General features: G+C 52.7%; 1 protein-coding gene across 1 annotated transcript in view; it reads left to right on the top strand.

Moving 5' to 3' along the window:
• SMPD3 (sphingomyelin phosphodiesterase 3) overlaps window positions 1–19,214 on the top strand; it is a 103,960-nt gene that overhangs the window by 79,030 nt on the left and 5,716 nt on the right. Inside the window, exons 3-7 of the mRNA XM_077132818.1 lie at window positions 9,195–10,676; window positions 16,462–16,537; window positions 16,670–16,825; window positions 18,322–18,411; window positions 18,722–18,785. Coding sequence (XP_076988933.1) covers window positions 9,381–10,676; window positions 16,462–16,537; window positions 16,670–16,825; window positions 18,322–18,411; window positions 18,722–18,785 — 1,682 coding nt within the window. The 5' untranslated portion in view covers window positions 9,195–9,380. The remainder of the gene's footprint in view (window positions 1–9,194; window positions 10,677–16,461; window positions 16,538–16,669; window positions 16,826–18,321; window positions 18,412–18,721; window positions 18,786–19,214) is intronic.

Genomic DNA, 19,214 nt, shown 5'->3' with positions numbered 1-19,214 from the left:
ATTTACTCATTCTCACTCATTTCCTTTAAAACTCTGCATAAATTCTCCTCTAGGGTTCAGTTTGTTAAATATTTTTTGCATAGAAGACTTTAACCTGAATGTGAAATGATTCCCTTCAGAAGAATTTTAGCAAGTCTGTTCTGTTTTAGGAAGATTTGTCGTCTTAATCTGTATTCTCTGGTGCCATGAAATGACTCCACTCAATAGGCCGATACATTTCATGAGGAAATGCTGTACTTAAAATGCAGCTGAGCACTGGTCCTGCATAAATCCTAGCATTTGTGTGGACTTTTATTTAAGGTTTTACTCCCACTGAACGTATGTTGTCATTTCTTCTTAAGCAAAGTATGTTCCAAGCTTTGCTCAGCTCATGAACCATCAGCCCTTGTATCAGGAAGTTTACAGACTCTGTAAACAGAGTCTGAACAGCAGACCTGAGAGAAGGGAGACTCCTCCTGGCCTCCGGCCTCCTAGAGGAGGGTCTCTCCTGAGGTGGAGGTGGCAGTGACCTGCTGGGAGATACTGGGTGCTGATAAAACTCCAGGCCTCCCTCTGCGGCTTAGCCAGATGGGCAGCCCACTCATGCTGTGGATGCCACAGAGCTCACCTAAAGCAGATGATGTGACTTGCTAGGCTGTTTTGGGATTCTCTGCTCACATCTGTTTGCCCAGCTCAGATGCAGACCTTAGCACCTGGCCAGGACATGGCCCTAGAGGTCAGAGGGCCATTCCTATCCATTTGCTCAGTTGTTTGCACATGATCTCCTAATGTGGGCCTCATTCAAATTGTTGAAACTGTCCTATCATTGCCCATATGGACAAGACTGTGTGAACAGGGTAGAGATCTGACCTGATCTTCACTATGGAGGGAACTCCCTCTCCCCCACTCTGGGCTCAGCTCCCTGTCGGGAACCCTTCGGACTTCTAGGAGACTCCAAGCAGCTTGATCCTGCTTGCAGACAGGTTCTTTTTTTTTTTTCCCTTTAACTTTTTTTTATTGTATAATATAACATATATACAAAACAAAGAAAGAAAAAAGCAATAATTTTCAAAGCACTCTTTAACAAGTGGTTACAAAACAAATCCCAGAGTTTGTTATGGGCTACCATTCCGTCATCTCAGATTTTTCCTTCCACCTGCTCCAGAACATTGGACACTAGAAGTAATATATATATATTTAATCATCACAATCAACTTTTTTTGTTTTTGTGAAAAATTACATATATACCAAAAAGCAATAAATTTCAAAGCACATCACAACAATTAGTTATGAAACAGATTTCAGAGTTTGGTATAGGTTACAGTTCCACAATTTTAGGTTTCTACTTCTAGCTGCTGTAAGGTACTAAAGACTAAAATAAATATTGCTGAATTATTATATTTATATTTATCAATCATACCCATTTATTAAACCTTATCTTCTCTGTTTAACTTCACCATCACCTTTGATCTTTCTCCCATTCTTTAGGGGTATTTGGACTATGCCCATTCCAACATGCTCATGTTAGAAGGGATTGTCAATAATATGGGATAGGGGGATGAAGCTATTTGATGTTCTAGAGAGGCTGTTCCCTCTGGGTTTCAGGACTTATCTGGTTCAGGACCCGTCTGGAGGTTGCAAGTTTCTGAAAAGTTACCCTTGTGCATGGAAACTTTGTAGAATCTTATATGTTGCCCTAGGTGTTCCTTAGGATTGGCTGGATTGGTTTTGTTTGGAGTTTGTTGAGTTATGATAGGTATCAATGTCTAACTGAAGTTTGCATAAGAGCAACCTCCAGAGTAGCCTCTCAACTCCATTTGAGCTCTCTCAGCCACTGATACCTTATTTGTTACATTTCTTTTCCCCCTTATGATCAGGATGGCATTGTTGATCCCAAGGTACTAGGGCCAGACTCATCCCTGAGTCATCTCCCACACCGCCAGGGAAAGTTTCACCTCCAGATGTGCAGACAGGTTCTTGAGCATAACACAGTAGTATGTGGAGTTGAGGTGCTAGCCACTGTCCAGCCTTTTTAATAGGCCCCTTTGTGGCTACCAGAAGACAGTTTTCAGAGTTGCAGGCAGTAGAAGGTAGAGCAGCCAGATTTTCAAACTCAGGCCCCTCCTGTGATTGGGTCTCTGTTCTCAGGGCAATTCCCTGTGTTGTGTAGCACAGGTCCCTGGGCCTAGGGGTCCTGCGCTTTTACACATTAGGCTGGGCCAGCATATGTGGTTTGAGATTTCCCAGTCATGCAAGACCCTGCTTCATCTAGGCTTTCTGTGTTATGACATGGAAATGCTGAGGCTGGCTGACTGAAGGAGTACCACAGAGCTGCTCACAGCCTGTTCCTATTCTCAGAAATCATATGATGCATTAATAGCTCCTGGAGAAAGTTTCATTTTGCAAATTTTATAGTCCGTGGGCCTACACCTGGCCTCTGCAGAGGCCTGTGACCTGGGCTTATACAGGTAGCTCACAATAGATAGTTCTGACTTAAGTTCTGACAAGAGGCACTGCCTGTACCATCCTCACCACCCCCACCCCCCATCTGGGATAACAGGGCACCCTCTTTGTCAAGCAAACACTGCCTCAACCATGCGAGGTAGATACGTTGAAGACCCTGGCTGTGTCTTGAAGGACTCTGAAACAAGTAAATTCACATTAGTAGTAGTAATAATGAAAATAATAATAGAGATGACATCACTAAGTCTCTTGCATCATCTCTAATGGCCCCAAGATATCATTATCCATGCATAACAGATGAGGAAGCTAAGGTTCATAGAGTTGGTTGAATAACTTGTGGAGTGTCCAGCTATGAGGGGACGGGGGCCTGAATACAGTGTATATGACACCAGAGTTTCTGCTTGTGACAGCTGCGCTGCTTTCTCTTGAGAGGTTTTCATGGGCTGCAAATGAGCAGCAGGTCCAACTGGGCCTTATAGGACTTGTCAGGGGTCTACAACTTTGCCCTGTGGGCAGGCAAGGGGAAACCACAGGACAGTAACTGATAAGAATTGAGTTTTAGAAAGGTCATATAGCTGGTGTATATTAAAATCCTTTGGTGGCAAAACAAAGTAAAGGATATATGTTGGCTCATTCATTAGAAAGTCTGGAAGTTGGGTTGGCTTCTAGTACCACAAGATCCAAGACTCAAAAATGTCACCAAGACTTCACCTCTTTCCTTCCAGCCCTAAGGTCTGTTGTCCTTTGAATTGGATTCATTCCCAAAGAAGACCCCAGCAGCTTTATGCTCTTAGTGCTTCCCTCTAGGAATAAATGCAGGCCTATTTCCTGAGGGTTCTCCCTGAAATCCTCAGGGTTCAGCTTGGGTCATTTGACAATCCAGCATGGGGTGAGAGGGTGAGAGGGCAGTGGTGCCTTTGAGTGACCTGGCCTGACTCACAGACACTCCCCTCACCCCCATAATTAGAGCAGGGCAGACATGCCCAACCTGTGTTGGTGCCCAAGACTCAGAGCTCTATGGGGAAGCTCCCAGGCTTGGGGGGTGGGGGAACAGGAGACACATGTTTGATGAGAGTGACAGTCGGGGGTGTGGAGAGCGGGGAAGACAAGGGTGGGATGGGGAAGCTGGGGAAGCTTCAGGGAGAAGGGGGCAGGTGTTTTGTAGATATAAAGCAGGATGAATAGGCATTTACCTGACACACATACATCTGTGGGGAGTCTCCGCCTACAGCATATATGTTCATACCAGACCCCAGACTCCAACTCAGCTTCTGGGATGTGGCATTGAGGGATTAGCCTGGATTTGTCCGGACCCATACCATGCAGAAATCATCCTCTTCAGTCTTCCCTCCTGTCCTCCCTGTGATGACTGACTCTAAGTTTCAGCAGCTCAGAGATCATGTTGCCATGCCAACTCCTCCCCAGCAAGCGCCCAGGCAGAAATGGGCTGGGCCCCATCTTGGCACTGCTGCTGGATGCAGGCACATTCAGGCAATTGGATTGGAACAATCCACACAGCTTTTCTTGTGGAAACCTGGGTCTTGGTCCAGTTCCTGTTTAGACATGAGCGTATGGGCACAAAGGGTCTCAGAAGCAGTCTATCTGCCCCAGGATTCCCAGCCCCAAGGCAGGGAAGAGAGGGCTCAGCTTCCATTAGACCAAATGAAAGCTGTGAAAGAGCAACATGCCACATTCTGGCCTTGAATGGGGGCAACTCCCAGCCCCCAGCAACTTCCAAGGAGCTCCTCAAGGCTCAGAGATCATTAAAGATGGTAGAGGGGTCAGAGCTTACCTTGGCCTAGTAGAACTGATCTGGCTTGTTTACTTTACTGCTGCAGAAATTCAAAGTCAGTACCATCTAGGACTTAAGACTCTGTGCAGGCAGGTTCTGTGCACCCCTCGGACTGCCAAGTCTAGTTCCCAGGGAGGTGGGAGATGAGACCACTGTCTCAGGGCCTGTGTTTTCCAGCATCCAGGAGCAGAGGTCCTGCCACCATAGCTTGTCCTAGAAGGCTGTTGGTGACCCCCCTACCCCCAGCAGAATGGGGTCTGGCCTATTCCCAATAATGCCCTCACCTGTGATAGCAGCTCAGCTGGCCCTGAGCTCTGCAGGGCAGTGCTTAGAGGGGAGGGGTTTGGTTTAGGTCAGACCTCTGCGCAGTAATAGCATACCCCCTTCCCATGCAGAGGGGCCTGCAGAACGGCGTTCAGCAACCAGGTGTCTCAGTGTAGACAGGTCAACTGTGGGTCGTCAGTAAATCTGTAGGATCTACTGCTGCTTACTGTTAATGCCCTACGCCTACCCATGAGCAACCTGGGCTGTGACCTCCTGGGTCCTGCACAAGTACCCAACCACCTTTTCCTCTCCCTTCTGGTCTTAGGACTGTCCTTAGAGCTTAGGAACTTCCTGAGCAAGTTCCCCTTCTACCTGGGTCAACCTGTGCACTATGGGGCTCTCTGCTCCTTCTGTCTGTCCTGGCTCTGCAGCCCTGTCTCCTTGTTCAGTCAGGCCCAATCTAGTCCTCACTGGGAGAAGAACAAGTTAATAAAGGCTGCAGCCTCCAGCCTAAATAGCATGGGTACCATCTCTGAGGATTCTGAAGGCACTTTGTGTCATCAGTGGCCTAGAAGTCCAGGTGGTGGACTCAGGCTGACCCCCAGGCCAGTGCTCACAACCCAAGGTTCAAAGAACAGGATTCTGACTCAAGCCCAAGCTAAGGAGTGAGCATTGAAGCAGTGGGTGAAGGTGCAAGTCTGAGGTCTCCACTTCAGGGACTGAAGGTCACCTGCAGGAAGCCCTCCTTTGGGGCCCTGTGTAGCCCTCCAACCTGACCCCAGGGTTCAGAAGTGACCCTGGACAGAATCTGTTGGGGTTAATGAGTCCAGAGACCATGGCGTTTGGTGGAAGGTTCCCATAGGGATAATCTGGGGGTGATTGCTTTAAAATCAGGAGCCCTGAAAGAGCAATCCCCACTGTGAGGTTGAACTGCAAACACTGAGCATATTTGGCTTTTGAGGGACCCATGGCAGACCCCATTGGCAAAGGTGTCCTCCCAAGGGAACTGGAGTATGGAGGAGAGGAAGGTGTGGTTCCTTCCAGGAAGATAGCCTGGGCCGGGCCCACCCACGATGGCCCAACCCCAGCTGAAGGAGTGCAGGTGAGAGAAAGGGGAGAGGGGGAAGCCCAGGCTGAGTGCCTGCTGTGTGCCAGGCCCAATGGGGCTCACGTCCTGTCCTGCCCACCCTCCAAGGGCTCTGGGATTCACTGAGAAGTTGCTAGCCTCTAATGTTTAACTGTAGTTTTCCTTTCATGGAGAAAGTGCAGATCAGACTAATTAACATGTTGTTGTTTGTTTACCCTCTTTTCATTTCACTGAGACAAAATAATTAACCACAGAGCTTTAGAAACCGGCTCCATTGGTGGTAGTCCCTTCTGCGTCTCTTGAGCATCAGCAGCTGCTATGCATAAATACAGGGACCAGGCAGGGAACACCGGATGGGGTGGCACAGGAAGGGCAGGGGCTCTAAACAGGTGGTCCTGGGTAGGGTCCAGGACAGCAGGCAGGCCAGGTAGGGCCCCTCACTCCAAGGACTGGGATGCTTGGACTTTTCACCTCTTGGAGGACCTGCTGCCACTACCCACCAGCCCCCTGGGCTGTCAGCTACCTCAAATCCCATCCATGCCTGACCAAAAACATTCCTATGACCAGCCCAGGAGAGGCAGAAGGATTGAATCTGCCCACTCCTTGCCTCTTTAGGCAGGGCTGGGGAGAGAACTTGCCAAGAAGGGCTTTGGGTGTCGCAGCTGACAAAGGAGCCTCTTCCCCACTGCAGCCATAGAGCAGTTCCCAGCCCTGATGGGCCTATGCTGTGGATAGCCCACACTGGAAGACAGGTTTGGGGAATTTCTCTCAGGAACCTTTTGATGAAACAAGGCTATGTCTGCCTCTGACCTGTAATGGAGCCACCCACCTTGGGGGACACAGGCTGGTTCTGCTTAGAGGGGACTGATCAAACAGGAAAAACTCCTCCCACCTCCTCTTTCCAGAGCTGGCATCACAGCCCAGGCTTGGCCTGCACAGCCCAGGCTTGGCCTGCACAGCCCCAAGCTGCTGCACACCAGCCAAGCTGCACTCCTGACCCTGTAGGACAGTACTCTAGGGAGGGGCCCCCATGCAGGCTGCCCTTGGGGTCTGGGGATTCCACCCACTCCACAGCTCACAATGGACAAGGGTCCTAATGGCGTTCACAGCCCATTTGGGGGGGGGGGGGGGTAGGCATTAAACAGTTCTAGCTCCTGGCAGGATGATAGCACAGTGTGGGGGTCTCCTCTCCCATCATCAATTTGAGCTGGTCTGGAACAAAGTGAGGGGGACGGTAGCCCGTCCTTGCCCAGTGAACTTCACACCTGAGGGAGGAGGCAGCTTGGGGGATTATTAGACTTGGCAGAGGTTGCACATTTCCTGGACTGAACTGAGGCCCAGCTGGTTGTCAGACGGTCATCGTCAGAGTAGATGGACCTGCTTCTCCAGACTTCCAGTGTTTGCTTCAAAGTTATTTCCCCTGAAGAAAGTTAATTCCTTGTGAAACTCATTTGCCAGAACCAGACACAGCTACCAACCTTGGCTTCTCTTTAGGCATTAAGCCTCAGTCTGGGATGAGCAACCCCCACATGTCAGCTCAGGACATGTGGCCGCAGGGCTGTCCTTGGATGAATGACCAGCATCACAGAAACTCTCCTCCTCTCACCCTACTGGCCCGGAGGAGAAAAGGACTGCCTCCTCTCTGAGTGGAGTTCTTGCAAATCAACATGAATTCATTCAACACCATTTCCTGAGCACCTGCAGGAGCCAGGCCTGGAGTTCAGGCTGAGGTGCAGCCCTTTCTTCCCAGATGCTCATGGGCTGCAGGGGAAGTGGGTGCCCCTGTAAGCACCTAGGGCAACTGCAGAAACCAGACCATGCCCAGGGGGGCCAGAACCACAGCAGAGGTATCTAAGCCACCAGAAAAGGGAGAGGCAAAAGGTCTTCCCTGAGGAGGTAGTCTCGAATAAGCTGAGTTTTAGAAGAGGTAATCCTGGTCGAGGTACCCTAAACTGTTTGTAACCCTTCTAAAGCTTCACTTCCTTCAGCTAAAAAATGGGCATAAAAAGATAACCGTGTCCTGGGGTTGTGGTGAGTAGTAAATGAGATTTTACTCTTTTATCATCTTCATTTAAAAAAATGTGTAAATCTAATCCCTATGTCAGTTGATACAAATGCCTTACTATCTTATAGAAGCACTGCAGCTGGGATGCTCCATTGTTTTGCTTGTTAGTGTGTTAGTCTCTAAGACAGCTTTTGCTCCAAGGACATTTGCAAAATTAAAAGATAGTGAGAGAGAGGGTGAGGTAGGCAAAAGGCAGAAAGATGAGAATGGCTGGGCATGAACCTGAAGTCACCACTACAGCAAGCAAGGAGAGCAGCAGGGGTCAGGGCAGCCGAGGTGGGCAGACTCTCAGCAGGTTTTAGGTGGCCATGCCACCATCAGGTTCAGAGACAGTCCCTCCAGTCATCAGGTGGAGGAGGGCCTGGCAAAGTCAGGGATGCATGAGATGGTCCTAGACCAACACAGTGGTCCCAGCAGAGGTTCCAGGGGGACTGAAGTGACAAGGGATTTAGGTGGAGGAATAGAGGTTTTGGGGCTGGAATGGGTGGCATCATGGGAAACCCACCATGGTGCCGGGATAGTAAGTGGCATTGGGTGGCTGGACAAGGGAACAGGAAGTGAACTCCTGGCAGATTCAGTGATGAAAACCCTAGATTATGCTTATACAAACATTACCACAGAATGATCACCCACAGGTCCCTGGAGGTTGGGTAAACACTCCAGACTCTTATCTTTATTGATTTCACATTCAGCACAATAAATGCAGCTGATAGCCACTCCCAGGTGGGGATGTTGGGCTGCTCTGAGATGGCTCTGGCTCCCGCATGTACTAGGAGGGGACGAGGGAGGACTTGGACTGGCAGCTGTGGGCCCCTCTTGTTCCCTAGGGTTGAGTCTTAGGGGCCCTGTGGGAGAGTAGTAAAAGCTTGGTCCAGACCCATTGCAGCCCCAGGGAACTTCTCCCAAAAGCTGTCAGGACCATCACCATAACTGGGTAACTCTGATCATTCTGGAAATTGGTAAAGTGTAGGCCATGACTGGACCCTTTGGTTAGATGGGGATTTCTGCCAGGGGCCAGTGGTAGTGGGACCATTGGGACTGGGTTGGATGTTGGAGGTGGGGCCACAGGAGAGCCTAGGAGTGGGAGGGTGCTGCCTCCTCACAGTTCCTGCCGGCCACACTCCTCCCACCCTGAGACTCTTGGGGCCCTTTCCTCTGTCCTGACCTGGTTGGCACTCAGTAGCAGGTGGCTGTGCTCACAAATCCTCTGACACACACCCCTGGCTCCTGAGGGGCTACTCCAGGCCTCTGGGATCCCCAGCCTGCCTCCTGAGTTCCCACAAAGTCATGCCCCTCCACATCCTGGGGCCATTTTTCAAGCAGTTAGTCAGCTGGGGGCAGTCACATCCCACCAGGCCATTTACTCAGAGAGCAAAGTACATGGCAGCAGATGCAGCGCCCATGAGCCTGCTGGCATGGCCTTATCCCCAGAACCATCCTGCCTGCTTCAGAAGAAGCAGGAAGGGGGTAGGTGGCACCATAGTGCCAGAACCAAACCTTCTCCCTATGAGACCAACAACAGCCCCTTGCTTTTGTCTCTGCAGGTTCTCCAGCATGGCCAGCTGAGGTCAACCATGACCAGCTGGCCAGTGCCTGCCACTGACCACACAGACTCACATCTCTGCAGGAGGTGACACTCCCCCAGACGCCCTCCCCTACCCCTGCCCCCACCCAGGAAAGTGCCACGGACACCATGTAGTAGGGCTGGCCACGACACCCAGGGAGCTGCGATGGTGTTGCACACGACCCCCTTTCCTAACAGCTGTCTGTCTGCCCTGCACGCCTTGTCCTGGGCCCTCATCTTCCCATGCTACTGGCTGTTGGACCGGTTCCTGGCCTCCTTCATACCCACCACCTACGAAAAGCGCCAGCGGGCGGACGACCCGTGCTACCTCCAGCTGCTCTGCACCGCCCTCTTCACGCCAGTCTACCTGGCCCTCCTCGTTGCCTCACTGCCCTTTGCATTTCTTGGGTTCCTCCTCTGGTCCCCCCTGCAGTCTGCCCGCCGGCCCTACATCTACTCCCGGCTGGAGGACAAGGCTGGTGGGGCAGCCCTGCTCGCTGAATGGAAGGGTACAGGTACTGGCAAAAGCTTCTGCTTCACCACCGCCAACCTCTGCCTCCTCCCCAACTCACTGGCGAGGCTCAACAATGTCTTTAACACCCAAGCACGGGCCAAAGAGATTGGACAGAGAATCCGTAATGGGGCCAGCCGGCCTCAGATCAAAATCTACATCGATTCTCCCACCAACACCTCCATCAGCGCCGCCAGCTTCAGCAGCCTGGTGTCTCCACAGGGCGGTGACGGCACGGCCCGGGCTGTCCCTGGGAGCATCAGGAGGACAGCCTCTGTGGAATACAAGAGCGACGAGGCTGCAAACGGCCCGGCTTCCGGAGACCCGGCCGACAGTGGCAGCCTGGAGGACGCCTGCATCGTGCGCATCGGCGGTGAGGAGGGTGGCCAGCTGCCTGACACCGACGACCCCGCCTCTGGAAGCCACGCCAGGAAAGCGACTGGTGGGGGCCCGAAGGGCCAGACCCCCAACCATAGTCAGCGGGATGGGGATTCAGGGAGCCTGGGCAGCCCCTCGGCCTCCAGGGAGTCCCTGGTGAAGTCGCGAGCCGCGGCAGATGGCAGTGGCGGGGACCCGGGCGCCACCAACAGCAAACTCCTGTACAAGACCTCAGTAGTGAAGAAGGCGGCCGCGCGCAAGAGGAGGCACCCAGACGAGGCCTTCGACCACGAGATCTCGGCCTTCTTCCCTGCCAACCTGGACTTCCTCTGCCTGCAGGAGGTGTTTGACAAGAGGGCGGCAGCCAAGTTGAAAGACCAGCTGCACGGCTACTTCGAGTACATTCTCTACGATGTCGGGGTCTACAGCTGTCGCGGCTGCTGCAGTTTCAAGTTTCTCAACAGCGGCCTTTTCTTTGCTAGCCGCTACCCCATCCTGGACGTGGCCTATCACTGTTACCCCAACGGGCGTGGCTTTGATGCCCTGGCCTCTAAGGGAGCGTTGTTCCTCAAGGTAGGTGGCCAGTCCCGGAGCCGCACGGGGAGGGGGCTGGGGGGGCTGGGGGGGACAGTGCCCATTTTGAAGCTGAACTAGAGGGTCCCCGGCTCAGGGACAAGGGAAGTAAGAATGTAGGGGCAAGGACAGAGGCTTCAGGGTCAGTCAGGCTCAGTTCTCTGAGCCGCGGTTTCCCCATCTGTACAACAGGAACAATTGAGCACCTGCTCCCAGGTGGGGAGTGGATGGGAGCAGCGGCTCTGGGAGTGATGGTGTGCGGCCAGCTGGCCTCATGGGTGATGGCAGAGGAGGCAGGGGGCCCTTCATGGTGCCACCTCCATCACTGAGCAGACGTGAGGCTGAGGAGACCCAGGGTGGCAGCAGGCCGGTGGGAAACAGGCAGGAAGTGGGCAGGTGCGAAGCTCAGGGCCTCTGGGCTCTTTACCAGCCTGACTCTCTTAGGCTGTAAGCTTCATGGCTCTGACCCCACCATTCCCCCCTCGGCTGTCACACAGCTGCCGTGCCAGGCACTCTGCCCACCAGCATGGCTTTGCCTCTATAATCATTAATTAAAGTGAATCATAATCATTTCTGCTAATTTGGATGCAATTGGAGGAATTTTTCGACCATGGTAATTTGGTCATTATGCATTATCTACTGAGCCTGAGACGCTCACAGTGTCAACTTTTTGTTCTCTACTAAAAAGCAGCTCTTGGTGTTTCCAGAGTGTTCTGAAGCATCCTTTGGCCATCTGACATGCAACACGGTTCTCTCTCTCCGGAGGCAGCAGTTGCTTTGGGTGTGGGTTCTCTCCTTCACTGTGAGATGGAATAAGTGGAGGTTCAAATGGAAAGAGTGGAGGCTCAGGAGGGAAGGCTGCGGGCTCAGAGACTGACCCAGGGACCTGCTTCCCTCAAAACTTCTCCGTTTCCCTCTGGAAGTACATCTGGGAGTAGGGGGCACCTGGTGTGGCTGTCACAGTGAGCCCATGCCTGGTGAGGGGCTCATTCCCCAGGTCCCAGCCCTGGCGATGCTCAGCCTACACTGGAAAACACTGAGGTATCTGCTAAGCCCTACCAGGAACAAGGGGTCAGGGCCCATGTTCTCCACAGAACTTGCTGGAGCCAGGGGTGCCCCTGAGGGTCCTGAACCCCCACCCCACAGGTTGCCCAGTGGCTCTTGTGTGGCTCTTCCAGCCCCAGAGTCGGGATCTCCGGCTCTTCATTCACAGTATGAGATGCCGAAATGGAATCAACAACTCTTACAAGTAGCTCCAACCTTCCTAATTTGGCACATATCAGTGTCCTGTTCCATGGATATGTATTTCATGTCAGTAGCCAAAGTGACTTTTCTGGGGAAGAAAGGGGACATTTTGTCAGGCTCGGGGTGAGACATGCCCCTCCACCCCCACCCTATTGCAGGTGACTCCAAGGCCAGGGACCCCCTCTCCCAGCCCCTCACTCCTGAGCAGACCAGTCCACCTCCCCTCACCTTCCTCCTCTGTCAGATGAGTGACAAGCCCCTCTGCCCCGGCTTTCGTCCTCAGTCTCCAGCTGCTCCTGTGGGCTCTGCCCATCCCTTAACTGCTAATGTTCCACAGGGCTCTGATGGAATGTTTTCTTTTCCTGCTACCTTAGGGCTCTAAAACTGGCGTGAAGATATGTTCAATTTGGTCCATGACATTAAAATCATTTTTTTAGTGGCCAGCATTCAAGTTCCTTCACCTAAAACCTGGTTTGCTGCTTCTCTGGACACATGGGCAGATCTGATACTCCTGGGCCTGCTGCATCCGCCCAGACAAGCCAGCCAGACCAGGGGCAGCTACCCCCACAGTGGGGATGTGACCTCCCCATCCCACTGGTTCTCCTCCCCCCAGGCAATCACCAACCTGTTGCCCTTATCCCCTTACCCACCAGGCCCAGTGTGGGTGGCTCCTGCATACCCACTTCCCCAAGCCCCTAGGCCCTGGGTCTGGTCTCCTTCTCTCCTAAACTGAGCCCATCATCTGCCCCGGCTTGCCCTCCCCCAGGTCCACCAGTCCTAAGCCAGAAGGGGCCACCTCAAGGCCTTTTCGCAGTGCTCCTTCCCCATCCAATCCAGCCCAGGCTTGTACTTTTACTTTCAAAATGCCTCTGAGCCATCCATGTCTCCAACCCCACTACTTTGGCCCAGACCACCACATTCCTCAGCATGTCCCCCTTTCGCCTCAGCCCTCCCCCTCCCATCCTCCACCGCACCCACCCCCCACCCCCCACCCCTGCACTCTTCCCACCCCTCTTGTTCCCTCTGTCTCAGGGAAAAGCCCAGTTCCTCAGCTTGGCCCTCACACTTCCCCGGCTCTGCTCCAGCCACACCACGCACAAGGGGTCTCCACATTGGCCCCTCCTGGCCTTGTGGCTCTGTGGAGCTTTCTTCACCTGCCTTGCCCTTCATTGGTTCCTCAGCTCCCATCCCAGGTGTTTTGCTGCTCGTCCCCCATTGGATGAGGCCTCGAGAGTGAAGCAGCATCACACCACACACAGCAGACCCCAAGACATCTTTGTTGGGTGCCTGTGGGGCTGTTTCTCCTGAGTTGGAGCAGTGCTCTGTAGGTTTAAGTGGGTTTCAGAGGAGACAGGCCCAGCCCAGAAAGGACATGGAATGCTGGGAAGCTGCCACCTGCCAAGGAGCCCCCCTTGCCTGGCCCTCCTGGTTTACTTTGTGGCACTTCTGATCCCTTAGGAAATGCACTTTTCTATTCCCATAACTCTTGCAAAAGGCTGGAATCCCGTTTGCCTTACCTGTAACAAAGTCCCATTCTGGGAACCTTTTCTATTGACAATCTTTGCCCACAGGGGCCTAAAGGCAAATCCCTTGGTGTGATTGTTTGTTTTTGCAAGAGAAACACAAGACTGTAGCTCCTGAGGACACGAGCTGGAAATCAATAAATCCCAGCAAATGATAAAGTGGATCTTGGTGAGATCACCTTGCTAATTAAGAGGGAGAAGTGGCCAGTGGAGGGGTGCAAGCCACACTGCAGGATGCAGGTTTCTGCACGTGTCCCACACCCCTGTCCGGTGGTGCCACCAGGTGCTGAGTGAAAGGCTAACACAGTAAGACCCGCAAATGGGCCACAGGTGAAAAGCCCAGCAGGAGACGCTGGAAAGCAGTGGAGAGTAAGGGTGAGGAGTTTGGGGGTAGCAGCAAACAGATCTTATGTGAACCTGCCTCTGTCACATAGAGCTTTGTGACCCTGAGTACTTGCTTCACGTCTCCTGTTCTCAATGTTTTCATAGAAGTGATGTCATTTGGGCAGAATCCTCGGAGTCACTGAAAGGCCCTTACAAAGTAATTTCTCCGCAGCACAAAGCCTAAGTGCTCACATGTGGGCGTTATTGAGGAAACGCTTGTTGCTTGAGAAATACAGAGCAACAGTGCCACCTCGTGGCTCTTTGGGGCATTATTGTTTTTAAAATGTGTTGTGTTTCTGCAACAGGATGTGCCATGGGGTGTAATTTCATGGAGCTTTTCCAGGGTGGGGTTGTATTAAGCTGAAGATGTGAATGGTATTGGAGAACATGTGAGTTTATAAATGTCCCAAATCCAGGCCATATATAACCCATTATCAAATAGCCATTCATCCACCTAGGTGCTGGGAAAGGAAAGGTGTGTCTGCTAGGAAATGGAGGGTGTTCTAGTTTGCTAGCTGCCGGGATGCAACATACCAGAAACAGAAAGCTTTTTAAAAGAGGAATTAATAAGTTGCTAGTTTACAGTTCTAAGGCTGAGAAAATGTCCCGATTACAACAAGTCTATAGAAATGTCCAATCAAAGGCATCTGGGGAAAGATACCTTGGTTCAAGAAGGCTGATGAAGTTCAGGGTTTCTCTCTCAAGTGGAAGAGCACATGCTGAACACGGCGTCATCTGCTAGCTTCTTCTCCTGGCTTCCTGTTTCATGAAGCTCCCTGGGAGGCATTTTCCTTCTTCATCTCCAAAGGTCGCTGGCTGGTGGACTCTGCTTCTCATGGCTATGTCATTCTGCTCTGCTCTCTCTGAATCTCTCCCATTCTCCAAAAAGTTTCCTCTTTTATAGGACTTCAGAAACTAATCAAGACCCACCCAAATGGGTGGAGATTAGGTGAAGTCCTATAATCCAAATAGGACTTCACCTAATCCAGTTTAAAAACCACTCTTGATCAAATCACATCTCCAGGGAGATGATCTAATTACAGTTTCAAACATACAGTACTGAATAGGGATTAGAAGAAAAAACAGCTGCCTTTACAAAATGGGATTAGGATTAAAACATGGCTTTTCCACGGTACATACATCTCAAACCAGCACAGAGGGTGAAGGGCTGGAAAGATACTCACCCAACTTCAGCAGCAAAAGAAAGACATTAACTTTCAAGGCTCTCAAGCCACTCACTGCGGTTGCAGCGAGTCCAGGCAGTTGTGAGCTGGAGGCCCGGCTGGCTGCTGCTGGGCAAAGGTGGGTGCATCTGCCTGCTCCACGTGACCCCATGGCCAACAACCAGAGAATCTGGCCATCTCTCTCCAGTCAACTTCCCTGGAGTGTTCTTTGATTGGGGATATTGTCATCACAGAAAATCCAGGCTAGAAAGAATTGGCACAGCATGGGGAGTGCAGCTTTCAGAAAAGAAGAGAGGATGGGCAACCAGCCCAAGGCCTCTGAAGAAAGGCATCCACAGCAGTCCCCCTGGGGCATTTGAGGAAGGACCGGGGAGAGCCTACAGCCCCAGGGGACGTCTCTTGGTAGCATACCTCTGCTCTTCCAACCATGACACTGACCTGGTTCAATCTTGTCCTCAGAGTTGCTATATGGGGTGGGCAGTTTTGTGATGTACAATCGAGATGCTCGTTTTTATTAAGCCTACCTTTTTTTTTGTCCACATGGGCAGGCACTGGGAACCGAACCTGGGTCTCTGGCATGGCAGGCAAGAACTCTGCCTGCTGAGCCACCGTGACCCTCCCACTAAGCCTATCTTTTGATACAGCCTGCCAGGGGCATCTGTGGGTTGTTGAGTAGGGAGTTGCAGGAGTAGCTTCCCCTGCCCACCCCACAGTGGCTCTGTCCCTGGTGAAGGAGGTGAGCAGGGAGGTGAGGACGGGGGTCTGGGGACAGTGGAGGCGTGAAGGCATGGAAAGGCCACTGTGGAAGAAGGAGGAACCGGGCTGGGGATGGGGGCTGAGGATGTGCAGGTACCACCTGCTACACCAGAGCCTAGAGCCGTGTTGGGGGGTGGGGGTCACGCTGTAGGTGGCAGTTCTCATCCAAGACTGGGGGACTGACAGGAGCTCAACCTAGAAAGCAGATAAAGTGAATTATGAAGCTAGAGGGACAGAGATTGGAGAAAAGAAGCAGGAGGACAGGCAGGTTCTGAGGCGTGTCTCGCAGTGCAGGGAGGTAGAGCTTGAAGGCTGGGTCGAGATCACAGAGGGGAGTGGAATTAGATTCCAGAGGGAAGGTGCTCCAGGCATGATGAGGGAGGGAAATGCCCCCAGACATAGTGGAAAAGGAACTGAGGGCCACCAGATGTAGGCATTTGGGGAAGAACTCTGCTGTGATTTCTGTTTCTTCCCTCCCACAGTGTTTTGCTATTGGCACACACCATGTCACCGGGCGACATTTTCGTTATGCCTCCCACACTGGCCCATAAGCTCCTAGAGGTGGGGCATGTCCTGTTCTTACCAGAGCCTGTGTGGGTTTAGCAAGTGGGTGGGTGGCCATGCCCTGTCCCTTTGCACTCAGAACAACCGTGACTGTTAGACATCACTGACAAGGTGACTTTGTCCCCACAGGTGCAGGTGGGAAGCACACCTCAGGACCAAAGAATTGTCGGGTATATCTCCTGCACACACCTGCACGCCCTGCCAGGTAGGGGCTGGCAGCTGCAGTTTTCAGGGGTGTGGGGGGATTCTGCCCCTGGCAGGGTGGGACTGGCACCTGGGGCCTGGCTGGAATGTGGCTACAGCTTTGCCACGTGGGCACTGTGGTTCTGCCCTGCAGAAGACAGTGCCATCCGGTGTGAGCAGCTGGACCTGCTTCAGGACTGGCTGGCTGATTTCCGAAAATCTACCTCCTCGTCCAGCACAGCCAACCCCGAGGAGCTGGTGGCATTTGACGTCATCTGCGGAGATTTAAACTTTGACAACTGCTCCTCTGGTGAGGCAATGTTCCTCCCCATTTGGTCTACTTTGGTCAGGGCATGTGCTCTGGTCACCACTGGAAAGACTTAGGTTAGAAACTGGAACAATTTCCTGCTCCTCCTGAGAATGCGGTTGGGATACTTAACAGGACTTGAAGTCTCTGCCCCCTAGAAATCCTAGCCCAGAAAGAATCCACAGTGCCTAGAATCTCAGAGGCCTGCATCCTGGAGACAACAGGTGCCCTGTAAGTCAACCCCAGACAGAGAAGGCATGGGGCTAACTCAGACTAATGGAGAGTCAGCGTCTCCCCCTTATGTGTGCATTCAGCTCATACCTTATGCCATGCATGATTCCAACTGCTCTTCCAGGAGCAACTGTTTCATTTAAGATTCATATCATAATACCCTCAAGAGGTAGGCTCTGCACTGATTCACATGGTATGGAAGTGGAAATTGAGGCACACAGAGATTGAAAAACTAGCCCAAGGTTGCCCAGCTAGTACGTGGTCAAACTGAGATTTGAACTCTGGGAATCATACCTTAAAGCACTAGACTAAGACTAAAAGTTCATTATTGGTGAAGTTTTGTCTTGATCTTAATCAGTGAGGTGACCATGCTGACCTTACCAAGGCCTCCTGGGAGTGGATAGCACTGAGACATCCTTGGCTGTGAAGAGCCAGGAGCTAGAGGGAAAACCCATCCCACAGGCACCTGGGCTCCTGGAGAGCCCACCCGGGAGAGACTGAGGATGGGGTGGCATAACACAGCGGCCCAGTCCCCGGCAGAGGCAGGACTCTGAGGTCTGACTGGCAGCTCAGGGTGGTGCTCTCACCTAATGTCAGCAGGTGGCAGCTATTTCCATCTGCTCAAGACCAGGAAGGCATCCCTAAGCAATGGTGCCACTCCAGGGTGAGAGGAGAGGGTGCCCTGACCTTGAAGTACACAGTCCTTTGACACCAGGATGGGGTGGGGATGGGGGTGTGAGCCATGTCTTCCCTGCAGCTGTGGGGGGAGCTCCAAAGGCTGGTGCTCTGGGATCTTCCTGAGTCAGGGTGGGGACCCAGCATTCACCGGTCAGGCCCCACTTAGTTCCTTCTCCTTGGGGAGTCTCAGGAAGGCCCTTCTGACCTTGACTAGTTGGCAGGACAAATGGGAACCTGGGGTTGGGCACCCAGGTCTGTAAATAGAGGCAGGAGTCCCAGCCAGGTCACCTATCTGGGCTTGCCACAGGTCTAGGATGGACTCAAGGTTACTGTCCTCTGGAGCCTGAGGGACCATGACCACCACTTCAGACAGGAAAGCTGAGACAAGAGCTTGAGGGTGGGGACCTTTCTCAAGGACACAGAAAACCAGTGGCAGATAAACCACAGACCCCACCGAGAGGCAGTTACCTGGTAGCATCCGGGAGGAGTAAGTGGCCAGAACCATGAGTGGCAGGCCCTTTGGGACACAGCCAAGCAGGCCAAATACCCTGTCCGCCATGGCATTTCCTCCCCACCTCTTTCCCTGACAGATGACAAGCTGGAGCAGCAGCATTCCCTGTTTACACACTACAAGGACCCCTGCCGCCTCGGGCCTGGGGAGGAGAAGTCATGGGCCATTGGTGAGACGGCAGCAGAGATTGTTGGAGCCAGGTGGAGGAGCTGGGGTGGAAGGCAGAGGGAGAGTGGGTTGGGAAAGGGGTAGTGGCTGAGGCCAGTAGGCTACTGTGCTGAGACCTGACACCACCTCAAAGCTGGGCTCCGCATAGTCCTCTGAGGAGAGACCATCGGGACCTTCCCATCTTGGACAAGGGCCCCTTTCAGTGCTCCAGACTAGCAGATGCCCTCATTTCTCCCTCCTCCCTTACAGAAGTCCTCTTTGAGGCTGGCCGGGCCTTGCCTGGTGTGACGGCTTTTGCCTCTTATTCCCAGGTACCCTGCTGGACACTGATGGCCTCTATGATGAGGACGTATGCACCCCTGACAACCTGCAAAAGTAAGTACCCAGGCTGCTGCAGTCGGACAGGGTGGACTCCCTCCCTCCCGGCTTAGGCCGAGGGAGCTTTTGTTTGCCAGAGGCTGCCCCTTGCCTCACACTGAGCTCCCTGGGTGGTGGAAAGGAAGCCCTTGAGATCCTCCAGTTCTCAATCTGGGCTGGGCACATGGAGTTGCTGCCCTCACACCTCAGGGGCTGATGCTGAGAAGCCTGAAACTAGGCCCTGGGGCCCCTGGAGGGGGCGCTTCCAAACCTAGCACCCAGAGTTCGGGATCATTTTGCCGGAGAATGCCCTGCCCTAGCCCCAGCCTGCCTTTGGGCCCTCTGGGTAGGAAAAGGGGAGGAGAGGCCCAGGGCTGCTGAGACTCCTACAGAAGAACTGTTGGGCATGGCATCCGCTCAAGGAAGCTAGCATTTATAGTCACTAAT

Source organism: Tamandua tetradactyla, chromosome 16 (genome assembly GCF_023851605.1).
Source record: "Tamandua tetradactyla isolate mTamTet1 chromosome 16, mTamTet1.pri, whole genome shotgun sequence".
NCBI lineage: Eukaryota > Metazoa > Chordata > Mammalia > Pilosa > Myrmecophagidae > Tamandua > Tamandua tetradactyla.
This window is presented reverse-complemented; position numbering and strand designations above follow the sequence as displayed.